At 38.8% G+C, this 18,894-nt stretch overlaps 1 protein-coding gene across 1 annotated transcript in view; it reads left to right on the forward strand.

Annotated features, from left to right (window-relative positions):
* The window catches only part of LOC108425231 (seizure 6-like protein), a 58,004-nt gene that overhangs the window by 20,331 nt on the left and 18,779 nt on the right, over window positions 1-18,894 (forward strand). Inside the window, exons 2-8 of the mRNA XM_017693749.2 lie at window positions 10,130-10,597; window positions 12,005-12,144; window positions 13,392-13,587; window positions 13,973-14,158; window positions 15,033-15,204; window positions 15,302-15,471; window positions 16,815-17,009. Coding sequence (XP_017549238.1) covers window positions 10,130-10,597; window positions 12,005-12,144; window positions 13,392-13,587; window positions 13,973-14,158; window positions 15,033-15,204; window positions 15,302-15,471; window positions 16,815-17,009 — 1,527 coding nt within the window. The remainder of the gene's footprint in view (window positions 1-10,129; window positions 10,598-12,004; window positions 12,145-13,391; window positions 13,588-13,972; window positions 14,159-15,032; window positions 15,205-15,301; window positions 15,472-16,814; window positions 17,010-18,894) is intronic.

Consider the following 18,894-nt stretch of genomic DNA (forward strand, 5'->3'; position numbering starts at 1 on the left):
CTCCAAGCAATAGCAGTGAATGAAAGCCTTCTAGTTCACTTACCACATTAGTTCTGTTTGATTTATTAATAAAAGATATTGGAAGTAAATTGATTATGGATCTTTACAAATACTTTAAAACTATCAAGCCCTCAGACAGTATAAAATAGAAATCCTGTACAGAAAAAAGGATGCATCAAGATGCATCAATAATCATTTTATAATCACATTCACAGCCCTCTGAATCATAATGGAATCAAATCGTGAGGTGCTAAAAGATTCCCACCCCTCATATCTATCCTATATTAGTCAAAATCAGTTTGTTATGGAGCTTTGCTTTAGCAGCCAATGTACGTTTGAGTTAGATAACCCTAACACACATTATGGTTTTGCCCAGTTCTATAATATATATATATATATATATATATATATATATATATATATATATATATATATATTGATGTGTAATGATGTAGCTTATATTCATATTTCAGACTTGCTAAATGCTAAGTAATTGTTGTAATTATGCAAGGGCAGTGTCTGCACTAGACAAAAGTAGACAGCTTAAGGCTCCAAAGGTTGGCACCCAAGGCCCCAGTAAGCCAAGGGCCCTATGAAAATATGAATTAGGCATACTGTACATGTTGATATGAAATAAAACCAGCTGTCATTTGCAGTTTTTATTACTATTTACTCACTATTATTTCTTAATATTTTTTTAAATAAATAAATAAGTGAAAGTGTCTACACTGGCAGATAAGTTTGCTTATTTGAAGCGTATTTCTTAAAACAAGCAAAATTATCTGGTATCATTTCATTTAATTAAATTACTAAGCAAAATATGCCTAAAAGTAAGTTAATTTTTTCCATATCATGGAAAACCAAACTTTCCTTGGACTTTTACCTTACACGTGTACTTTGTAGTGCTACTATTACAGACTGCAGTCTGTCTGTTTCTCTGCATATTTTCGTAGTCCCTTTTTACACTATTCTTAAATGGTCAGGATCATTCTTAGCACTGCAGTGATTCTGAGGTGGTGGTCCTGACCATTGAAGAACAGGGTAAAAGGGGGTTGACAAAGCATGCAGATAAACAGATGGACTACAGTCTTTAATTGTGGAACTACATAGTGCACCGATATGATAAGCTATTAAAATGGACAATCAGTATAGAAACAAGAACGTGGTTTGATGTTATGGCTGATTGCTGTATATTTAGCGTACAGCAGTTTAGCCTCATGGAGTGTGTGTTTTTTTTTTAAATCCGGCACAATATATCAGTCCTAAAAGCACAGAAACAAAAATAATCTGCTCAATTCTGAATAATAAAGAGAGGTTGGAAAAGGGCCATATAAAAGTGAATTATGGCTGTTTTGGTCCATAACCCACACAAATGCCATAAGAAGACAAAAAACATAGGTATAGACACTTTAAATAAATATATTCTTATAGCAATCCCAAAATGAAAAATATGTTTTGCTGTATAGTCGATTGCACTCCTGAGGAGCGCATTCATTTAAATACATGCATCTGGGAAGCCCCATTCCCATCCTTTACCTAGGGCCCCACCCCAGAGTCACCAGATCGGTTTGTGGGAAAATAAGGAGCAGGGTTATGGCATGTTTTAATGTTTTGACACGTTCTGTCAAGGGCAGTGAGGTGAGGCAAGCAGCCTAAGCTTACATTTTCTGGGGCTCCAAATTTTTTAATGGCACCTGTAGGTATTTTGACAAAGGGATAGAATGGGACTTTGCCAGTGGCCTGTAAGGCTTGGACAACCTCGGATCAGTCGCAAAGAGAAACGCGTTGGTGGGCAGAGTATAGATGGGTCGGTTGTCCGTCTCTTCGTCACGTCTGAAGATGTCTGTATAGGCTAGAGAATTGAGTTGAATAGCGGTCATTAAGCATAAGAAGTCTGTGGGCTGTGTCCAGTCCACTAATGAGGAATATTTATTGTCCTTTCATAGTTCTGCTTTGTGCTGGGTAGACACGGAGTGCAAAATCTACTGACTCTTACTGTTTCTGCACAGTCAAATGGAATCCATGTCATATTCTCAAAGCTTTTCGATTCAAGCAGCCTGAGCTGATTCCAGGATTAGTTTCTTGCATCGACTTAGCTGCTGTCGTGTTTTTACATCTACCTTCTCCAATGTTGCAAGCGTTGGCCACTTACCGAAAAAGCGATTGTACTGTTTTCGCCTCCGCTGAAGGGAAAACTGAGTCATAATCCGACAGTAAGCGAGGAAGCGGGGGAAGCGGGAACGGAGAGAAACAAAATCGGGGGAAAAAGATAGAGAGGGAGAGGGAGAGGCAAGAAGGCTAAGCGCGAGTGTGTGCGAAAAAGAGGTTTAAGTTGATGACAGGCAGAGGATTAATTTCTCAATCAGCACTTTGCCTCGCACAGCACGGAGTCGTGCACGCGCCGGGGCTGTAAGACTCTGCCCTGGGTAATTGCTGTGCAGTTTGGGGCTTTTTGCCGCTGAACGTCGCAGGCTCTCATTATCTTCTGGTTTCGGATGAACGCATGGCCTCTCTGCCGTTCGCGTGGCTGACTCAGCCACGTAGAATGGGCTCTGCTTGACACGAGCAATTTCCAAACGGACGCAATAGTTCATTTGTCATTCAAAGTAGAGGAGGATATTAGCCGTAGTGATTTCCACGACTGCGCCTTTTGAGTTTTTTTTTTCGTCAGGAGAGTCAGAACCCAGTATAATTCTCCTTGACACTAAGGCAGGATCATGGTTATGCATGGATTTTTCAGACAATTTACACCACTCTACATTTGCCCTGGCTTTATGCTTGATATGGATAGCAATCCCTCCCCAAACTACCTCTCTCTCTCTGTCTCTCTCTCTGTCTGTCTGTCTGTCTCTCTCTCTCGCTCTCACTCTGACTCTCTCTCTCTTCCCCCTTTGGGAAGATAAAAGGTGTGAATAATGATTTAAATTCTAAGTAACCACAGTGAGAAGCACTGGAGTTTCAAGTCAAATGGCATTGGCTTTGTCTGACCCACTTGCTAAAAATAAGTAGCAACCAGTGTAAAACAGTAATTCAGACAGTTGGGGAGCATAGGGAAATGGATCTGGAGAAAAATAGCTGTGAATCGTTGTGTGCTAGTCAAGAGATGAGCACACGACTCACAAAAGAGTGCTGGGCGCAGACCCCATATTTGTGATTTTATGTTATTGGTTTATGCCAATTTACCAAACCACAAATTCCACTAAGGTTTATGTAAAGCTGCACGCTAAGCAAAATAATGTATAAATTAGCCCAACGTGTCAGGTTGGTTTGGAGGAACGTGGCCACCTTGCTAGCAGTGAATTGAACAGTACAGCCTAGCTAGGCTATGTTGGATTTGTTCTTGGTTCTGGCTTTTCTATAATTTGGAAATACTTGATTTATTTCCACACAAACCATAGGTGTGGACTTCAGGACAGGCTTAGAGTGATTAAAAATAACCTTTTCATAAGAATTAGTCATTGACAAGTTCATCCCTGCTTGGCCTATGTAGTTTGATTTGAGGTTAAAGTTGATGCTACGTTAGTTTGTAAAGTGGCACCAAGACCAAACCCCTGTGCCAAAGCAACTTTATTGGGTGGGCTATTTGTCTTTCAGGCAAAAGTAGGTAGGCCCAATTTCCAAATGTGCTGTGTCCCACAGTGTCTTCATATTAGGCTATAGCAGTGCAGCAATCATCCTACCTGTTCAAAAACTACAGTACAGTATCGAGATTCACACAAATCGAACCAGCACAGCAGTGCTCTTTCCTATAAAGCATGCAGTGAAGTCCACATAATGCATCAAAATCAGACAGCTTAGACTTCCACAACAGAATCGAGGAAAAACATGAAAAAGCTTAAAAACATAAACTCTCAAGTACTCTAAGCTAAAGCCTGCTGCCATCCATATGTATAATTAAAAGGTTTTAATTTTCTTTACACTGCATTTTATGTAAATTTTTTTTATTTCTTATTTTTAGAATCACTTAATGGTATAATATCAGTCTACAATGTTGTCTGTAATTAGGTATTCTTACAAAGTGATTCATCTTTTCACATTGTCTAATGTGTACATAGGACTCAATAATAGAACCTGGGGTGCTCATTAGAGACAGAGAAAACTAACCTGGCTAAATGAAAAATTGAAAATAAACAAGCACATTCAAACACAAAAAGAGGGGAATTTCAGGAAAATATACATTTTCCAATTCTCCCAATATTCCTTAAATTTAGCTTCCTGGAGTCTTATGGAGAAGGTGAGTCTTTCCATCATGAAGATTTCATAAATAATATTATACCAGTCCTGTAGGCATGGGGTATCTGGCTTAAGCCATTTCTTTGTAATTGCTTTTATAGCAGCCATGCTCAAAATTCCAAAAAGGAATTTTGTTTTAACATTTATAGATGTTGAGTATTGCAGAATTTGCACCAGAAAATATTTATTTTTGGGCCCAAAACAAGTTATAGTGATTGGCTTCCTGGAAGCCACAATTCCTCCAACATTTGGGAGACCAAGTTGTGAGACCTGTGAACAGGTGTGATAAAATATCTGCTAAGACTCTTCCAGCCGAACACTCTCCATGAAGCTGAACTTGATATCGTCCACTGAAATGAACAGCATTTTGACCAGACTATTGGTTTCCTTTTCCCATTTTTGTTTTATGAAGATCTTACAATTTTGGCTTCCTGGAAACGCCTATATATTGAGATTACTTTAGGCTCCAAATCTATTCTATAGGCACTTTTGTTTTCAAATGCTTTTTGATCCTTTTTCATTGAACGTTTTTGTGATGATGTACTTGAGGAAATCTAAAAAAAGTCACTATTATTTAGTCCGTGCAGTGTTTTTAACATCTGAATGTTTTACAATGTCCCTTGACTGAAAAAGGTATGAAGGCATGAAGAGAGGCCCCGACTCGCCCAGTTCTTATAGTGCATGTCCAACTTATTTGGGGTAAAATTAAGGTCATAGACACACCATCTCAGAATCTTTATCTCTGCAAGCAAACCCCCCCTTTATTGATAGTATTTAACCATGCTCTCCAAGATGCTTCTGCACGTTTTAAGAAATTTGTTGTCTTTTTACACTTATTCTTTGGCCTGCTTGAATACCTGTGTGCTATGTTTGTAGCATACCTTTCAACAGAAACCAGAACCTATGCGAGAGAAACGCTTCAGTCAGAGGATCCTATTTATAGCCTATACTAATTATTCACACAAAAAGGTAATTTCATTTAAACATTTACATTTTTTACATGAGAGTCAGGTACAAGCAATGTATATGTATAATGTAGAAATCTTTTTTTTTTTCTTTTCTTTAACCAGTGCACCGGTAGCTAACAGTATTTTCACCACAGTAGCTAACTAGCTAACTCCACACAGGCATTTCAAGCTTGTGGCAGGCAAGTAACATTCTTAACTTTGCATGTCTATGTTAAGGGCTTGAACTTAGAATCTGTATTTTAATATTGCAGCATTAGCCTGCTTTCTGCGACCTGCTCAGCCTCCTGTGAGGGTAGAATCCAATTCTAAAGAGAACAAAATGTCTAAACCAGTTAAAAAGAGTAAACATAGACAGTATAAACATACATAAATACATTTGTTTACGGGATATACATAACTATATGTATACAGTCTAAGCGTTTATACTTATAAAACGTAGCCAATAAAAGTATAAGATTTATCACATGTATATTTAGCTATGATATAGCTATGAAGACCAAATAACACACAATAAACAAAACTATAAAATCAATATTAAAAACAAAAAAGCCACTGTGGTTTTGCAAACTTTTTTCACATATTAACAGAGCCAAAATAAGTGAGTGCCTCTGAGTAATTACTATGGAATGAACTGTATTAATATTGTATCAATATTACATTCAAATCTTTTAAAATAATTGTTGGCTGGGTTTTATATATAAGTTTATATGACACTTGCTGGAGAATTCTTTAACCTACAGGAGAATCTGTTCGTGTAAGATTAGGTGATGTTGATGACCAACTTTTGGTTGGCTGTCTGAACAGCATAAAACTTTGAAGGATATTGCAGGATATATACCTTTGTATAATCACTCAGTAGACTGTACTGAGACAAAAACTCCTCATAGGTACAGAGCCCTGCTGGTGACATCCCATATAAATAAAAATAATGACTTATTAAGATGTGGGGAAAAGATAATAAAGATATGGCCAAGACTTAGTAAGGCATGGTAATGAGATCCTAATGCATGGCCACGACTTAGTAAGGCATGGGAATGTGATAATTAAGCCTTGACCACAGCTTAATAAGGCATGATCTTGTTCCCACGCCTTACAAAGTCATGGTCACGACTTATCTATCTCGTTCCCATGTCTTCCTAAGTGGTGGCCACATCCATATTACCATGATCGCTACTTAATGCCTGTTAACGTCCAACTAGCAGGGTTAGTTTGGCACTAAACAGGCTTTTAATGTGTCTGTAGTTTAAATACAGCATTTCAAGCTTGTAACAGACACATAAATAAAATTATTTACTTTGTATGTCTAATTTAAGAGCTTGAACTTTGTTGTGAACATGAAGTAGATGCATACATTCTTTGAACTTAAAAAAAGCTTTTAAAATTGGCAAATTTCTACAGTGCGATATAGTGACATACTGAACTTGTACAGTATTTTCATACAATATGCAGTTACTCCTATTAACATGGCACAAATCACAAAGTCTCTTAAATACATCATTTTAGACTGGTCCAGCTTCATCTCGTGTCTGGCTGCTGGAAGTTGTCCCCAGACAGCACTCTATCACATCTCAGACTAATTGCTTTTTCTTCCAATGTAATTTAATTGATGAGCCTCTTTTTTCACCTTGAGATATGCAAGCTATCAATCTTAAACAGCCACTGAAGCCCAGAAGTGCTATTTCACCACCTTTAGTTAATTATGGACATGTTAATGTGTTGATGTTGTTTAAAGTATATGTATTCTTTGTCCTTGGAATTGCTCCATTTCTTTGTAATCAACAGTTTTCAGTGGGAGGAGGAATGTATGAGCTGGTCTTGTTATATAATTCTGCTGTTATATCATTTCCTTTCATGTAAAGGCATTACCTATAGATGTATCTAACTGCATATGTATTGATGACTTTATTCTGAAATGCTAGGGGGCAACTGCAATTGTAGCTTTGAGTTTCCATTCCATTCTATATGCGTGTAAAGAAAAATGACTGATTCATTCACATTTCATCAGCCAAAAAAGTGACTTTTTTTGGACATTTTTTCTGCAGGAGTTTATGCTGTGGGTTGTTGCACAGGAAGCCAAGGATGGAATATTAGCATGCGTGGGAACCCGCGTGTCTACGCATTTCTCTCTCTCTGTCACTTTTCCGACATGCTTCATTTGTGTTTCATCCCATCCCCCTCTGAAAGGCTGTGGGCAGGCTAGAGAGAGAGATAGAGAGAGAGTGAGAGAGAGACAGACAGAGAGAAGGAGAGAGAGAGAGGGGGCATTAATAACTAGCTTGGCTGGGCTGAGCCGGACAGAACTAAAATAGTGCTGTGAAGACCTAGATGCCCCCCGGACTTCCCAACCCTCGCAAAACTAATCTCCTTCAGCTTCTGCCTTGTAACTCAATGCCTGATCCATGGTGTGGTACCTACTTGCTGCAGAACCGCATGTCCCTTTTGAATTACTGCAGCTCATTTCCACAAAAGATAATTATATAATTGTCCTGATGTAATTATGAGACATTGTCTGTCACTGTAGTGAGGAAATACTCTGTACACAATACAATCTGAAAAGATTTTATATAATGACACACACAAACACACACACACACAGACAGACAGACAGACAGACACACACACATCTGCTTCTCCTTCTGGGTCGCAGGGGGCACCCAGGGGCAATTTAGCATGTCCAAACGGCCTGAGTGTGGGAGAAAACCCACGCAGACATCATGCAAACTCAACACACAAAGGACCTGGCTCATCCGGTCCTTCTCATCCCAGGTCCTTCTCGCTGTGAGGCAACAGCGCAACCCACCGCACCTAGATCGGAGTGTGTGCACAGAAGTTATCAGAATCAAACATAGCAAAACATGAACAGCAGCAAGCAACATGGTAAACACTATATGATGAAGTAACAAATCTAGCCTAACAGATCTATAATAGTGCAAGATGAGAAAGTGAAGTAAAGTAGGTCATGTGATAACAACTTTCTCATCAGAGTTAGGAGGGTTACTTTGGAAATGTATACCAATACAGATTACTGATTGACTGTTAAAAATTTAATTTGCAACCTAATCCAAATTAATGTAATTGTATTACTTTTTTTCATGTTTAGATTACTGTTTAATGTATTCAAATAAAGAGAAAAGACAATAGTCTGTTCTTTATATATGCTGTTTGTACATCCATTTGAAAATATTATTAAATATTTGGGTGCAGTTAATCAGGTATTTGACTAAGGCATGTTATAGTATAATATACCCTTAGCTTTAAATTCCTTTTTTTTTTTTTGCAAAGTAACCAAAGTAACCTTTTAAAGCACACTCACAGGAATGACACATTTCCTATCTGAGCAATTTGTTTACATGTTTCTGTTGATATAGGCTGATGTGAGCATATCAGATATGGCTACTTGCTACATGTTTTCAGTTTGGTTCATTGTCTGTGTCATATGAAAAGTTGTTTGTCAGATCAAATTTAAACCATTATATAACCCCATTTCCAAATAATTATTGGGATGATGAAAATGTAAAATGTAAATTTAAACTACCTAAAATAATTTAAACCCTATATTTAATTGAAAATGCTTTAAAGTCAACATGTCAAATGTTGCAACTGAGAAATTTTATTATTTTTTTAAAAAATGAATGCCCGTTTTGTATTTGATGCCAGCAGTACATTCCAAAAAAGTTGGGATGGGGGAAGCAAAAGGCTGGTAAAGTTGTGTAATGCTAAAATACACCTGTTGGTTAATTGGCAACAGATCAATGACAGGATTGGGTATAAAATGAGCATCCCAGAGAGGCAGAGTCTTTCAGAAGTAAAGATGAGGAGAGGTTCCCCACTCTGTGAAAACCTGCACAATCAAATAGTGCAACAGTTCAAGAATAATATAAAAACTGTTTGTAAAAACAGTTTGTCACTGCATCAATAAATGCTAATTAATTAAAACTCTAAAACGCAAAGAAGAAATCATATGGTCCTAAGCTCATAAGCTCAGTTGAAATGGACTGAGGTGAAATGGAAAAGTGCTCTGTAGTCCGACAGATCAAAATTTTAAATTATTTTTGGAAATCATGGACACTGTGTCCTCAGGGCTAAAGACCACTCAGCTTTTTAGCAGTGCAGAGTTTAAAAGCCAGTGTTCATGATGGTATAGGGGTGCATTGCTGCAGATGGCAGGGGTGACTGGCACATCTGTGAAGACGCTGAATTGATGCTGAATAATATATATGTTCTGGTAACGTAGGCTGCCTTCCAGATGACATCTATTTCAGGGAAGGCCTTGCTTATTTCAGGAAGACAATGTCAAATCACATATTAAAAGAGTCTGGGCACTGAACTGGCCTGCCTGTAGTCCAGACCTGTTACCCATTGAAAACATTTGGCATATTATAAAATAAAAAATACAACATTTCACTTTCCAAACTACAGCAGTTGGTCTCCTCAGTTCCCAAACACTTTCAGAGTTTTGTTAAAAGAAGAGGTGATGAAATACAGTGGTAAACATGCCCCGTCACAACTTTTTTAGAATGTGTTGTTGGCATCAAATTAAAAAAAGCAGGAAACACCCTGGCTGCCAGTCCATTACAGGGCAGACACACAGACCTGTTATTGTAGATTTTGGATTTTGTTAATAATTAATTTGAGGCACATTTGCATTGTAAATGTTGTTGTGTTTTTTTTTTTTTTTTTTTTTGGTTAAAGGTTTTAGAATAAAAATGCTGTGGTTTTGTATAATTCATATTGTTGGATATGTATTTCTTTCTGTAGGCTAGTGGTGTTTAAGATTTTAGATTGTTATCTTAAAGGAAGTGCCTCCTTTCACAATAGTTCATTTTAAAGCTGATTAGATTTTAAAGTAACAAATCGGTCCTGCTGTCAGCTGATAGTGGTGGTATCATATCAATGCCAGCTTTAATTTACCTTTTTTTTGTCTCTAGATGAGGTTGGTGTGACTCCTCCAGCCTCATCACCTCCACTGTTCCAAGGTGAAGCTCCCAGAGAAAGCCATGGAGGGGCTGTCTCCATGGGACAGGACCTCCTGGACTCAGTCCTGGCTCATAAGGACCAGCTGTTGGCTCAGAAGGGTGTGGAGCTTCCCACTGTGCTGCCTGCTGAGCTGATGCCCGTGCTGAGGAAGAGTCTGGGCAGGGGGCCAGGGGCTGGAGCTCTATCTCCTGAGCAGCAGCAGCTCCTGAGGAAGATGCTGCCTGCTCACAGTGAAGCTCAACACCCCACTCGACTTCCTGTGGCTGAATTTCTCTCTGAGGCACCCGAACCTCCTCCATTGCGCAGCACTGATGGTCCAGCCATGACGACACAAGCTGCTAATGAAAATGAACCTTCTACCACCACCATAGTCACTACAACTATGGACAAAGAGACAGAGCCCGATGTCCTCCCCTCAAGTAAGCACAAACATTTTAGAGTAGGTTATAAAGAGATTAGTGCTGGGTAATATATTGTCTATACTGGTACAGTGTAAAACAACGTTATTGATTTTTAGTTTTAGCTGTATGGAACAAAGAACCAGTTTTGTGGACATAGGCTAAGTGTACATTTACACTAAACTGCATTGTTAATAGTGTTTAGCTATTAAAAATCGCATTCAACTTTGGCTTAATTTGGGTCTGGGAAACCAGCCCAAAAACATACTTAACTGTAATTTTTGTCACATGCTGGCTGATTCACATTGATTTGAACACAGTTAAAATGCTAAATAAAGAGTAATTTTTCCTTCTGATTTCCTTTTTAAAATCTAATTTGTTTCTGGTTAACATTTACAAGTTACATGTTACAGACAAGGTTACATTTAGAAATTTATTTTGAGACGCAAAGCAGTACAGTTCAAACAAAACAAGCTAGATACGGTCTCTAAGGCATCCCTTTAACATAGTCTAGCAATACTCAGGAAACATGAATCCGTTTACTCTATTAATACAAACATAAATATCATCAGACACTGTGATACTGTCACATATTTGGATATTTGATGTCAAATTTTATCAATACTGGCCAACAGTAAAGAGGATGGATTTCAGAAGAGCTGATATTGTGCAAGGTTGTGCTCTACATAGTAAGGAAGTTAAAAAAAAAAAGTCATAGTGAATTTAGTATGTAAACAGCCAACACAGTGTAAAATGTTTATTGACATCTAGATGTTTTTTTCCATCATGCCAGATGATAGAAGCAAACAGTCAAACAACAGAAAGCAAGTATAGTAAATAGTAATAATCAAATGAATTTTAAACATGTTCAGTTAAACCCAAATTTTATTTCTGCATCATGAGTTCAAAACATAATTAAAAAAAAATTAAAAATAATAATAAAACACCCATTTTACAACCTTACTGTTCTGTTTATCTCTTTAACCACATGAATGCATGAATGAGTTCTCCCTCTGAGAAAAGTACCACAGCAATTGTTTGCCGTAAAGACCATTTTATGATCTGTGTTTATAACAGCTCCTTACACTGACTTTTTAAGTTTTTAATTTTTCACAAACTGTAAATGTTTCAGTTCATTAAGTCCTCAGGAGCATCTAAATGGGAAAAATAGCTTGATGTGATTAAAACAACAACAACACCAGGACTAAATCTGACATGGCTCCTACTCCCGGTATAGAACGCACTGTGTCCAGGAGGGATCTGTGCACACATGGCTAGTTCTTGGCAGAACATGGTTTTGTAATGCAGTTGATATTTGTGTTATTGTGTTATTTGTGATGTTATGGGGACTTCAGTAGACTCTTCTGGACTCATACACACATATTTGTGTGTTTGTATTTAATGTTAAATGCCCTTATCTCTTCTCAGCTCCATCAAGCTGCATGATCAATTTCTCAGACCCAGAGGGCTACATCGATTCATCGGATGATCCCCCACTTCCAGACGGAGCTTTCTTGCAGTGCACATATACAGTGACAGTGTACACAGGCTATGGAGTGGAACTGCAGGCATGTTTTAAAACATCCTATAATCTCCCATTTTCAGTTTAGACAATTGGAGCTGCATTTTTTTCTGATGTTATACCATTAATTCCAATGCACTGGTGGTTTACTCAGGAACCATATGGAGGGGTTGTGCATATTGTAATAGAATAAGCATGATTGAATCACCCTTCATCAATTTATATATCCCCTATAGATGCTGAAATTTTAATACCCAGTCACAATGTGCAGTTCTCCATTGCATAACCCACTGGGCGTTTGCAGTGTTTAACTGAATTTGAATGTTCATTTGCAATATTAGGCGCTACATCACAGAGCCCACTGGGCAATTCAGAGGTTGGTTCCTATCATAGATTTTAATAAGCTTTTGATCTCTGAGCAGTCACATTTCCCACAATTCTACTTTGCCACAGGTGGCAGACTAGCGCAACCTCGGTTAATTGTGACCTCTAGTGGGCGTTGTGTTTACTGCATGCTGTGCATGTATTTCTGGTCATGTGCACTCAGCATCACAGCAGTGTTCCCCGAGAGCCACTGCAACACAAACAGATGTTAATGAGAGGTATCCACATGGCGCCTGCCAACCTGCCATAATCCTGTGTCTGCACCAGCTCTCCCTGTGCCGATCTCTCACACTGCAACAAAATCTCCAATTACCACTGTAATCCGCAACCCTAGTGGGAGGAATAGGATGTGTATGTGTCTGTCACCCTTCCTCCCATGTGTAGGGTTTATGATATTGGCAGTTAATGTACCATGCACCTGAACTAGTCTCATGAGACTGGATCACTAGAGCAAGCACTGTTCAACACTTAATATCAGAGTCTAAACAATATGAACATTTAACCCTCTGCAAAGAGGAATGGTTGATTTACTTTTCTCACATAAAAAAATGTGTGTGTGTGTGTGTGTATGTGTGTGTATATATATATATATATATATATATATATATATATATATATATATATATATATATATATATATATATATATATATATATATATGATTTTTATTTTTTTAATGTGGGCAGAAGTCCTTTTGGGATATGTTTCCTACACTATTAAAATCAATCATTATGCAGACAAAAAGATGGCAGAAATGACTTCGACACAAACATTGCATGCTTATTAATACTAAATAAGTAAAATTGAATAAATAAAGACATTCTAAATAATTCTAAATGTAAAAAATGTATATATTTTTAAAATAAAATATTGGTATGTGGATATTGTTTGATGTTCTTCATCTTATAGGTCAAAAGTGTAAACCTGTCAGAAGGTGAGCAGTTGTCAATCAGAGGGGTAGATGAGGGCGGGGCTTTGCTGGTACTTGCCAATCAGACACTGTTGGTGGAGGGTCAGGTGATCCGCAGTCTGACCAACATGATCTCAGTATTCTACCGCTCCTCTCCTGAGGGAGGCATGGGCATGGTCCAGCTTCATTATCAGTGTGAGTACATGCAGAATTTCCAAAGATCTGTTAAGCTTCCATTGCCATGCAATTTTTGAAATGCATTATTTTCCAGTTGGTTAATTTACTCAATTATGAGATCTGATAGGATCTGCCATGTCCATTAGCTGTGCAGTGTACTCTTAGATTCAGATAAGCCACTAATTTTAGTGTTTTTTTGTTGCTTGTCTTGTGCACCAATTTGTTTTAATCAGGATCTTAGCATTAGATTTTTTTTGGCAAAATTGATTTTGTGTGCATTATTCAGTCAGCCGAGCTGTTCCTTAATTGCATAGGAAGATGCATGTGGATAGGCGCACTGGTTGATGTGATCCATTAATATCCTCCCTGTCTTCATACAACAAACAAATATTCACCCGGCTAGTGTTCCGGCTAAGCTGTGCCTTGCCCAAGCGACCTCACTTCGGGGAGGTATCAGTGCTGGATCTGCATCCAGGAGGCACTGCGCATTTTTCCTGCCACATGGGCTACCAGCTGCAGGGGGCAGCCATGCTCACCTGTCTCAATGCTTCCCTGCCAGTGTGGAGCCAGCGGGAGCCCAGCTGCAGAGGTAAGAGGGACAGAAAGGAAAACAAAGAGGAGAGTTAGAAACTGCCTATACCAATGGACTGATTTTTTTTTTTTTTTTTCAGATTATTTGATGTTCACAAAACATCCAGTTAAACAGGGCTAGTTATATTTTGTTGAACAGCATGGGAATTCAAACTCACCATTTCTCCACAATAGTGCAAAACAGGCACTTCAACAAGACCACAAGATGCCCAGCCCAGAGCTACCCCAACACACATGGAGAGCGGACAAACTTGCACACCAAGCCTACTTTTAACAGGCACAATTTAGCAACACTGTACAACACGAACAGCAACAGCTATAGTGAATGTGCTTCATTCACAGGGAGCATGGTGCTCCAATGGCCAGTTTGCATGGCCACACCCCTTAAGCTCCCCACAGCAACACCGCCCACGTTGGACACCACAATATCATTATATTGCCCACCACTAACCTGATAAAGTCAGAAATGTCTGAGACAGAAATCACTTGCTTATGGGTAATTTCCAACATAATAAGAAAAAATTTCAACAGCCTCAGTCATGGGTTTCATTAGTTATGTGTTTTTTTTTTTGTTGTTTTTTTTTTATATATTTTCTACTTTGTCCTCTACAGACTTTTTTTTTTGCTCTGTTTGACAGAGAAAAAAATCTAAACTAACATTTGAAATGTGACAACTCTTGCACAGGCCACATTTTATGTTTCATTTTCCCCAGTACACTAAATTCAGTAAATAAATAGTACTTGTGCATTAAGATGTGCAGAAGCCTGATCTGTGTACTTATTTTTTTGGTTATAAATTTAAAAACTATGTAATTTTATCGTGGTGCCCATGCATTTCTATACAACTGTAACATAAATATCCCCTTGTGCAGCTCTGTGTGGAGGTACAGTGAAGAATGCCACCGTAGGCAGAGTCTTGTCGCCTTCACCTCACCCGGGACACAACAGCACCCTGGACCGCAGCTGCTCCTGGTCCCTGGAGGCCCCCAGCGGTCAGAGACTACACCTCCATTTGGAGAGAATGGTTCTGGGACCAACAGACAGGTCAGTGTGCATATGTACATGTCTGTGCATGCATTTATCTTACAACTGGTCACCTTGATGTATGTCTAGAAGTGATCAAACATTCTTTTTACTGCAGACTCGTTTTGTGGAGTGGTCTAGATGCTGGCTCTGTGGTTCTCTTTGACTCTGGTCAGCGCGGTCCAATCCCATTCGAGGGAGTCATAAGTGAGGGCCCAGCAGTCCGAGTTCAGTTTATAACAGACCAACCAAACAACCACAACACTGGCTTCAACATCCGCTACGAGGGTAGGTTAACTCTTATCATGTATCCATAATAACAAGCAAAGTTCTGTATGTGGCATATCAAATCATTCAGTTCATTTAATTAAATGAACAGTCAATTCAGTTCATTTTAACTTCGATGACCTTTTACTGGCCACTTTATTAGAGACATCTCACTTGTAGCAACACCTTGGTGGTATAAAGCACCTCGCTTTTATTAGTGCACAATTTGGGTTAACCATCCTCTAGCCTTTCATCCATTTTCAGTATCTGACCACACAGCCACTCTTAGCAGGATATTTTTGAGTGTTGGACCATTCAGCCAGGCAGTGACACTAACGTCATAAACATACACCAGCACCACAGACACTTCCATAGTACTATCATGCCAAAGTCTGTGCTGTGCTGAGAGTGATCCGCCACCCAAATATTTGGTCAGCACTAACCCTTAAGTCCGAAACTGATCAATGATGAGTAGACTATAGGATGGCAAACAAAACGTGTCTGTAATTATACATACATATACTGAACTCAAAGGTAGCTGGAGCTTATTAAGCAGCTAGTAAGTGAAAGTAAATGAAGGTGTTTCTAATAGAGTGCTAGTGGAAATCTCTTATCTCACTGGTTTTGAGGGAGTAAACTGGAACTAATTTCCAGTGTTTTTTAAGCAGTTGAGCTCAGTACACATTTTGAAAAACATATTTTAAATGTACTACAGTTTGAAAGTTGAAGCCCCTCTTTTGTCCTTAAGTCCCACTTTTTAGTGTCAGGAAAAACAGCATTTATTTAACAGAAAATTACAACAGCTAAATGTAATATTAATTTCTTAGTTTTAAATATCTCCATCCTTTGCCTTTATTACACCTTTCATCCTTTTTGAGAAACTTGCTTTCAGTTTTTTTGTGATATTTTTGACACCTCTAGGCTTCTTGACAGCTACACATCCTATCAGATGTGAAGAGTTGTCTTCTCAAAGTGGAAGGATTGAAAGAGGGAAGCTTACTCTTCTTTTGTCTTTCAAAAATGAGAGCTTAAAATACTGTTTACCTAATGGTGACAGGTTTCGCTGGTCTTGCTTGGTTGTTAGGTGCTTCTTTAATTTTCTTTTGACTTTTCTTTTCCCAAATGTAAGAGGATTGTCTTTTCTACTGTCCTCCTAAATATGTCCTGAAAAGTAAATAACTTGAATGTATTGCCTATTTTGATCTTATATTAAATAAATGAAGGGGGTTCTCTGACTATCACTAGTTTTAATGCAGTTTAAGCTACTACCTGTATAAAAAAACTGCATTAGACATAGAATTAGGTATACAGTGTATTTCAGGCATCATAAAATGCAGACTTTCCTGTTAATTTTTCTTGTGCAGCATTTGAGAAAGGCCACTGCTATGAGCCCTACATCCAGAATGGCAACTTCAGCACCACTGACCCGACCTATGGTGTGGGGGCCGTAGTACAGTTCTCCTGTGACCCTGGGCACTCTCTAGAGCAGGGCCCCCCTGTAATCGAGTGCATCAACACACGAGACCCCTACTGGAATGACACAGAGCCTCTGTGTAAAGGTATACACTGCCCAGAAAGTCATGTCTTAGTGAGTGTAAATATCGTGAATCAAGGCAATAAATCTACCAGTTATTCCCATGAGACTAATTACTAATTATCTTTTGCTCTGCATGTAGGATTATGCAGCTTATTTCCAAATATTTGTACTTATTATTGCATTACACTGGCAGACAATTTTGCTTCCTTCAGGCAGTTTTTAAATATAGTGTGTTTTGTGGGAGATGTTTTTGCAGACAAGAACTTCATATTTCATAAACTTTCAAAAACCTTCAAAAGGTAGTCACAGTACTATGTAACTATGGATGAGCTGATATACATTATATTGCCAAAAGTATTCACTCACCCATCCAAATCATTGAATTCAGGAGTTCCAATCACTTCCATGGCCACAGGTGTATAAAACCAAACACCTGTGCACACCTACGCCTGCAGAATGCTTCTACAAACATTTGTGAAAGAGTGAGTCACTCTCAGGAGCTCAATGAATTCCAGCATGGTACTGTGATAGGATGCCACCTCGTGAAATTTCCTCTCTAGTAAACATTCCACAGTCAACTGTCAGTGGTTTTGTAACAAAGTGGAAGTGATTGGGAACGACAGTAACACTCAGCCATGAAGTGGCAGCCCACGTAAAATTACAGAGCAGGGTCAGCGGATGCTGAGGCACATAGTGTGCAGTAGTTGCCAACTTTCTGCAGAGTCAATCGCTACAGACCTTCAAACTTCATGTGGCCTTCAGATTAGCTCAAGAACAGTGCATAGAGAGCTTCATGGAATGGGTTTCCATGGCTGAGCAGCATCCCAGCCTTACATAGTAAACTGAGATGCTGGTGCTGTCGTCCTGCTGCTCGCACGCGGTCACTCAGGTTTGAGGACAGTGGAGCAGAGGGATGCCAAACTGTTTTAGAGTACTCCCGTGTCTGTGTGTCCTTCTGGTTCTCTCCTTTTAGCTAAGCTGTTAGTCAGATCTGCCAGAGTCATTAGCCACACTCTGGAAATGTTCACATTCTCTGTTTTACATACACCCAGACAAAACAAAACTAATTCCATCTCCCTACCTTTTTCCGAGTAAACGACCACCCACCTGTCTAGCCGGATACTGATGGACGACTGACTGTCGAGCTCTTGTGGGGATTATTTGAAGAAATATGTCCTTAAATCACATTTTAATAAAAGTTTTGTAATAATCATTACCTTAGAAATTATTAAAGACAGAGTTATCAGCATAAAACAGAGACAGTCCTATAAGCATTTCACTGAGGCAGGCAGACAGGGACAGGAACAGCAGGCCCAAAACTTCCAAATATGGGCTTTCTGCTCCAGGAACAGATAGTGTAGGTTATGAAAGGAGATCTTTGACAGTGAGTGTATCTGGCCTAGGAGCCTTGAGAAGTGTTGCCCATTCAGCGAAAACAAGCCTGCCGTTAGTGAGCAAAATAGTTAAGAACCGGAAGAAACTAGCCCATCAATCAGAATTAATGAGGAGAGCACCCAACACTTGGTTAAGATGACCTCATGTGCCAAGATAAGGGAATTATATAAAATATAGGAAACAAAGGTAACAAAGCTAGAAAAACAGTTCTATTGATTGGTGATTTCAGGATGTATCAAGAATAGGTGGAGCGATGATCTCACCCTTCTGATGGCTTCGCTCTTAAGTGGTATAAAATGTATGGTTTTTGAAGTGTCTGTACATTTTGACTTTCGGGTGCCAACTTATCACATTGGAACTAATAAAGTGGGCCTTTTCTTCCCTTCAAACCGAGCGTGCGGCTGAAGTTTGGTTTTTCATGTGACTTTGATTTTTTTTTGCAAGATTGATTTTTCACTTCTCTTTAACTTTTGCAAGAACACTTTTTCAACTCTTTTACTTTGCTACTCTTT

The sequence above is a fragment of the Pygocentrus nattereri genome, chromosome 18 (genome assembly GCF_015220715.1).
Source record: "Pygocentrus nattereri isolate fPygNat1 chromosome 18, fPygNat1.pri, whole genome shotgun sequence".
Classification (NCBI taxonomy): Eukaryota; Metazoa; Chordata; class Actinopteri; order Characiformes; family Serrasalmidae; genus Pygocentrus; species Pygocentrus nattereri.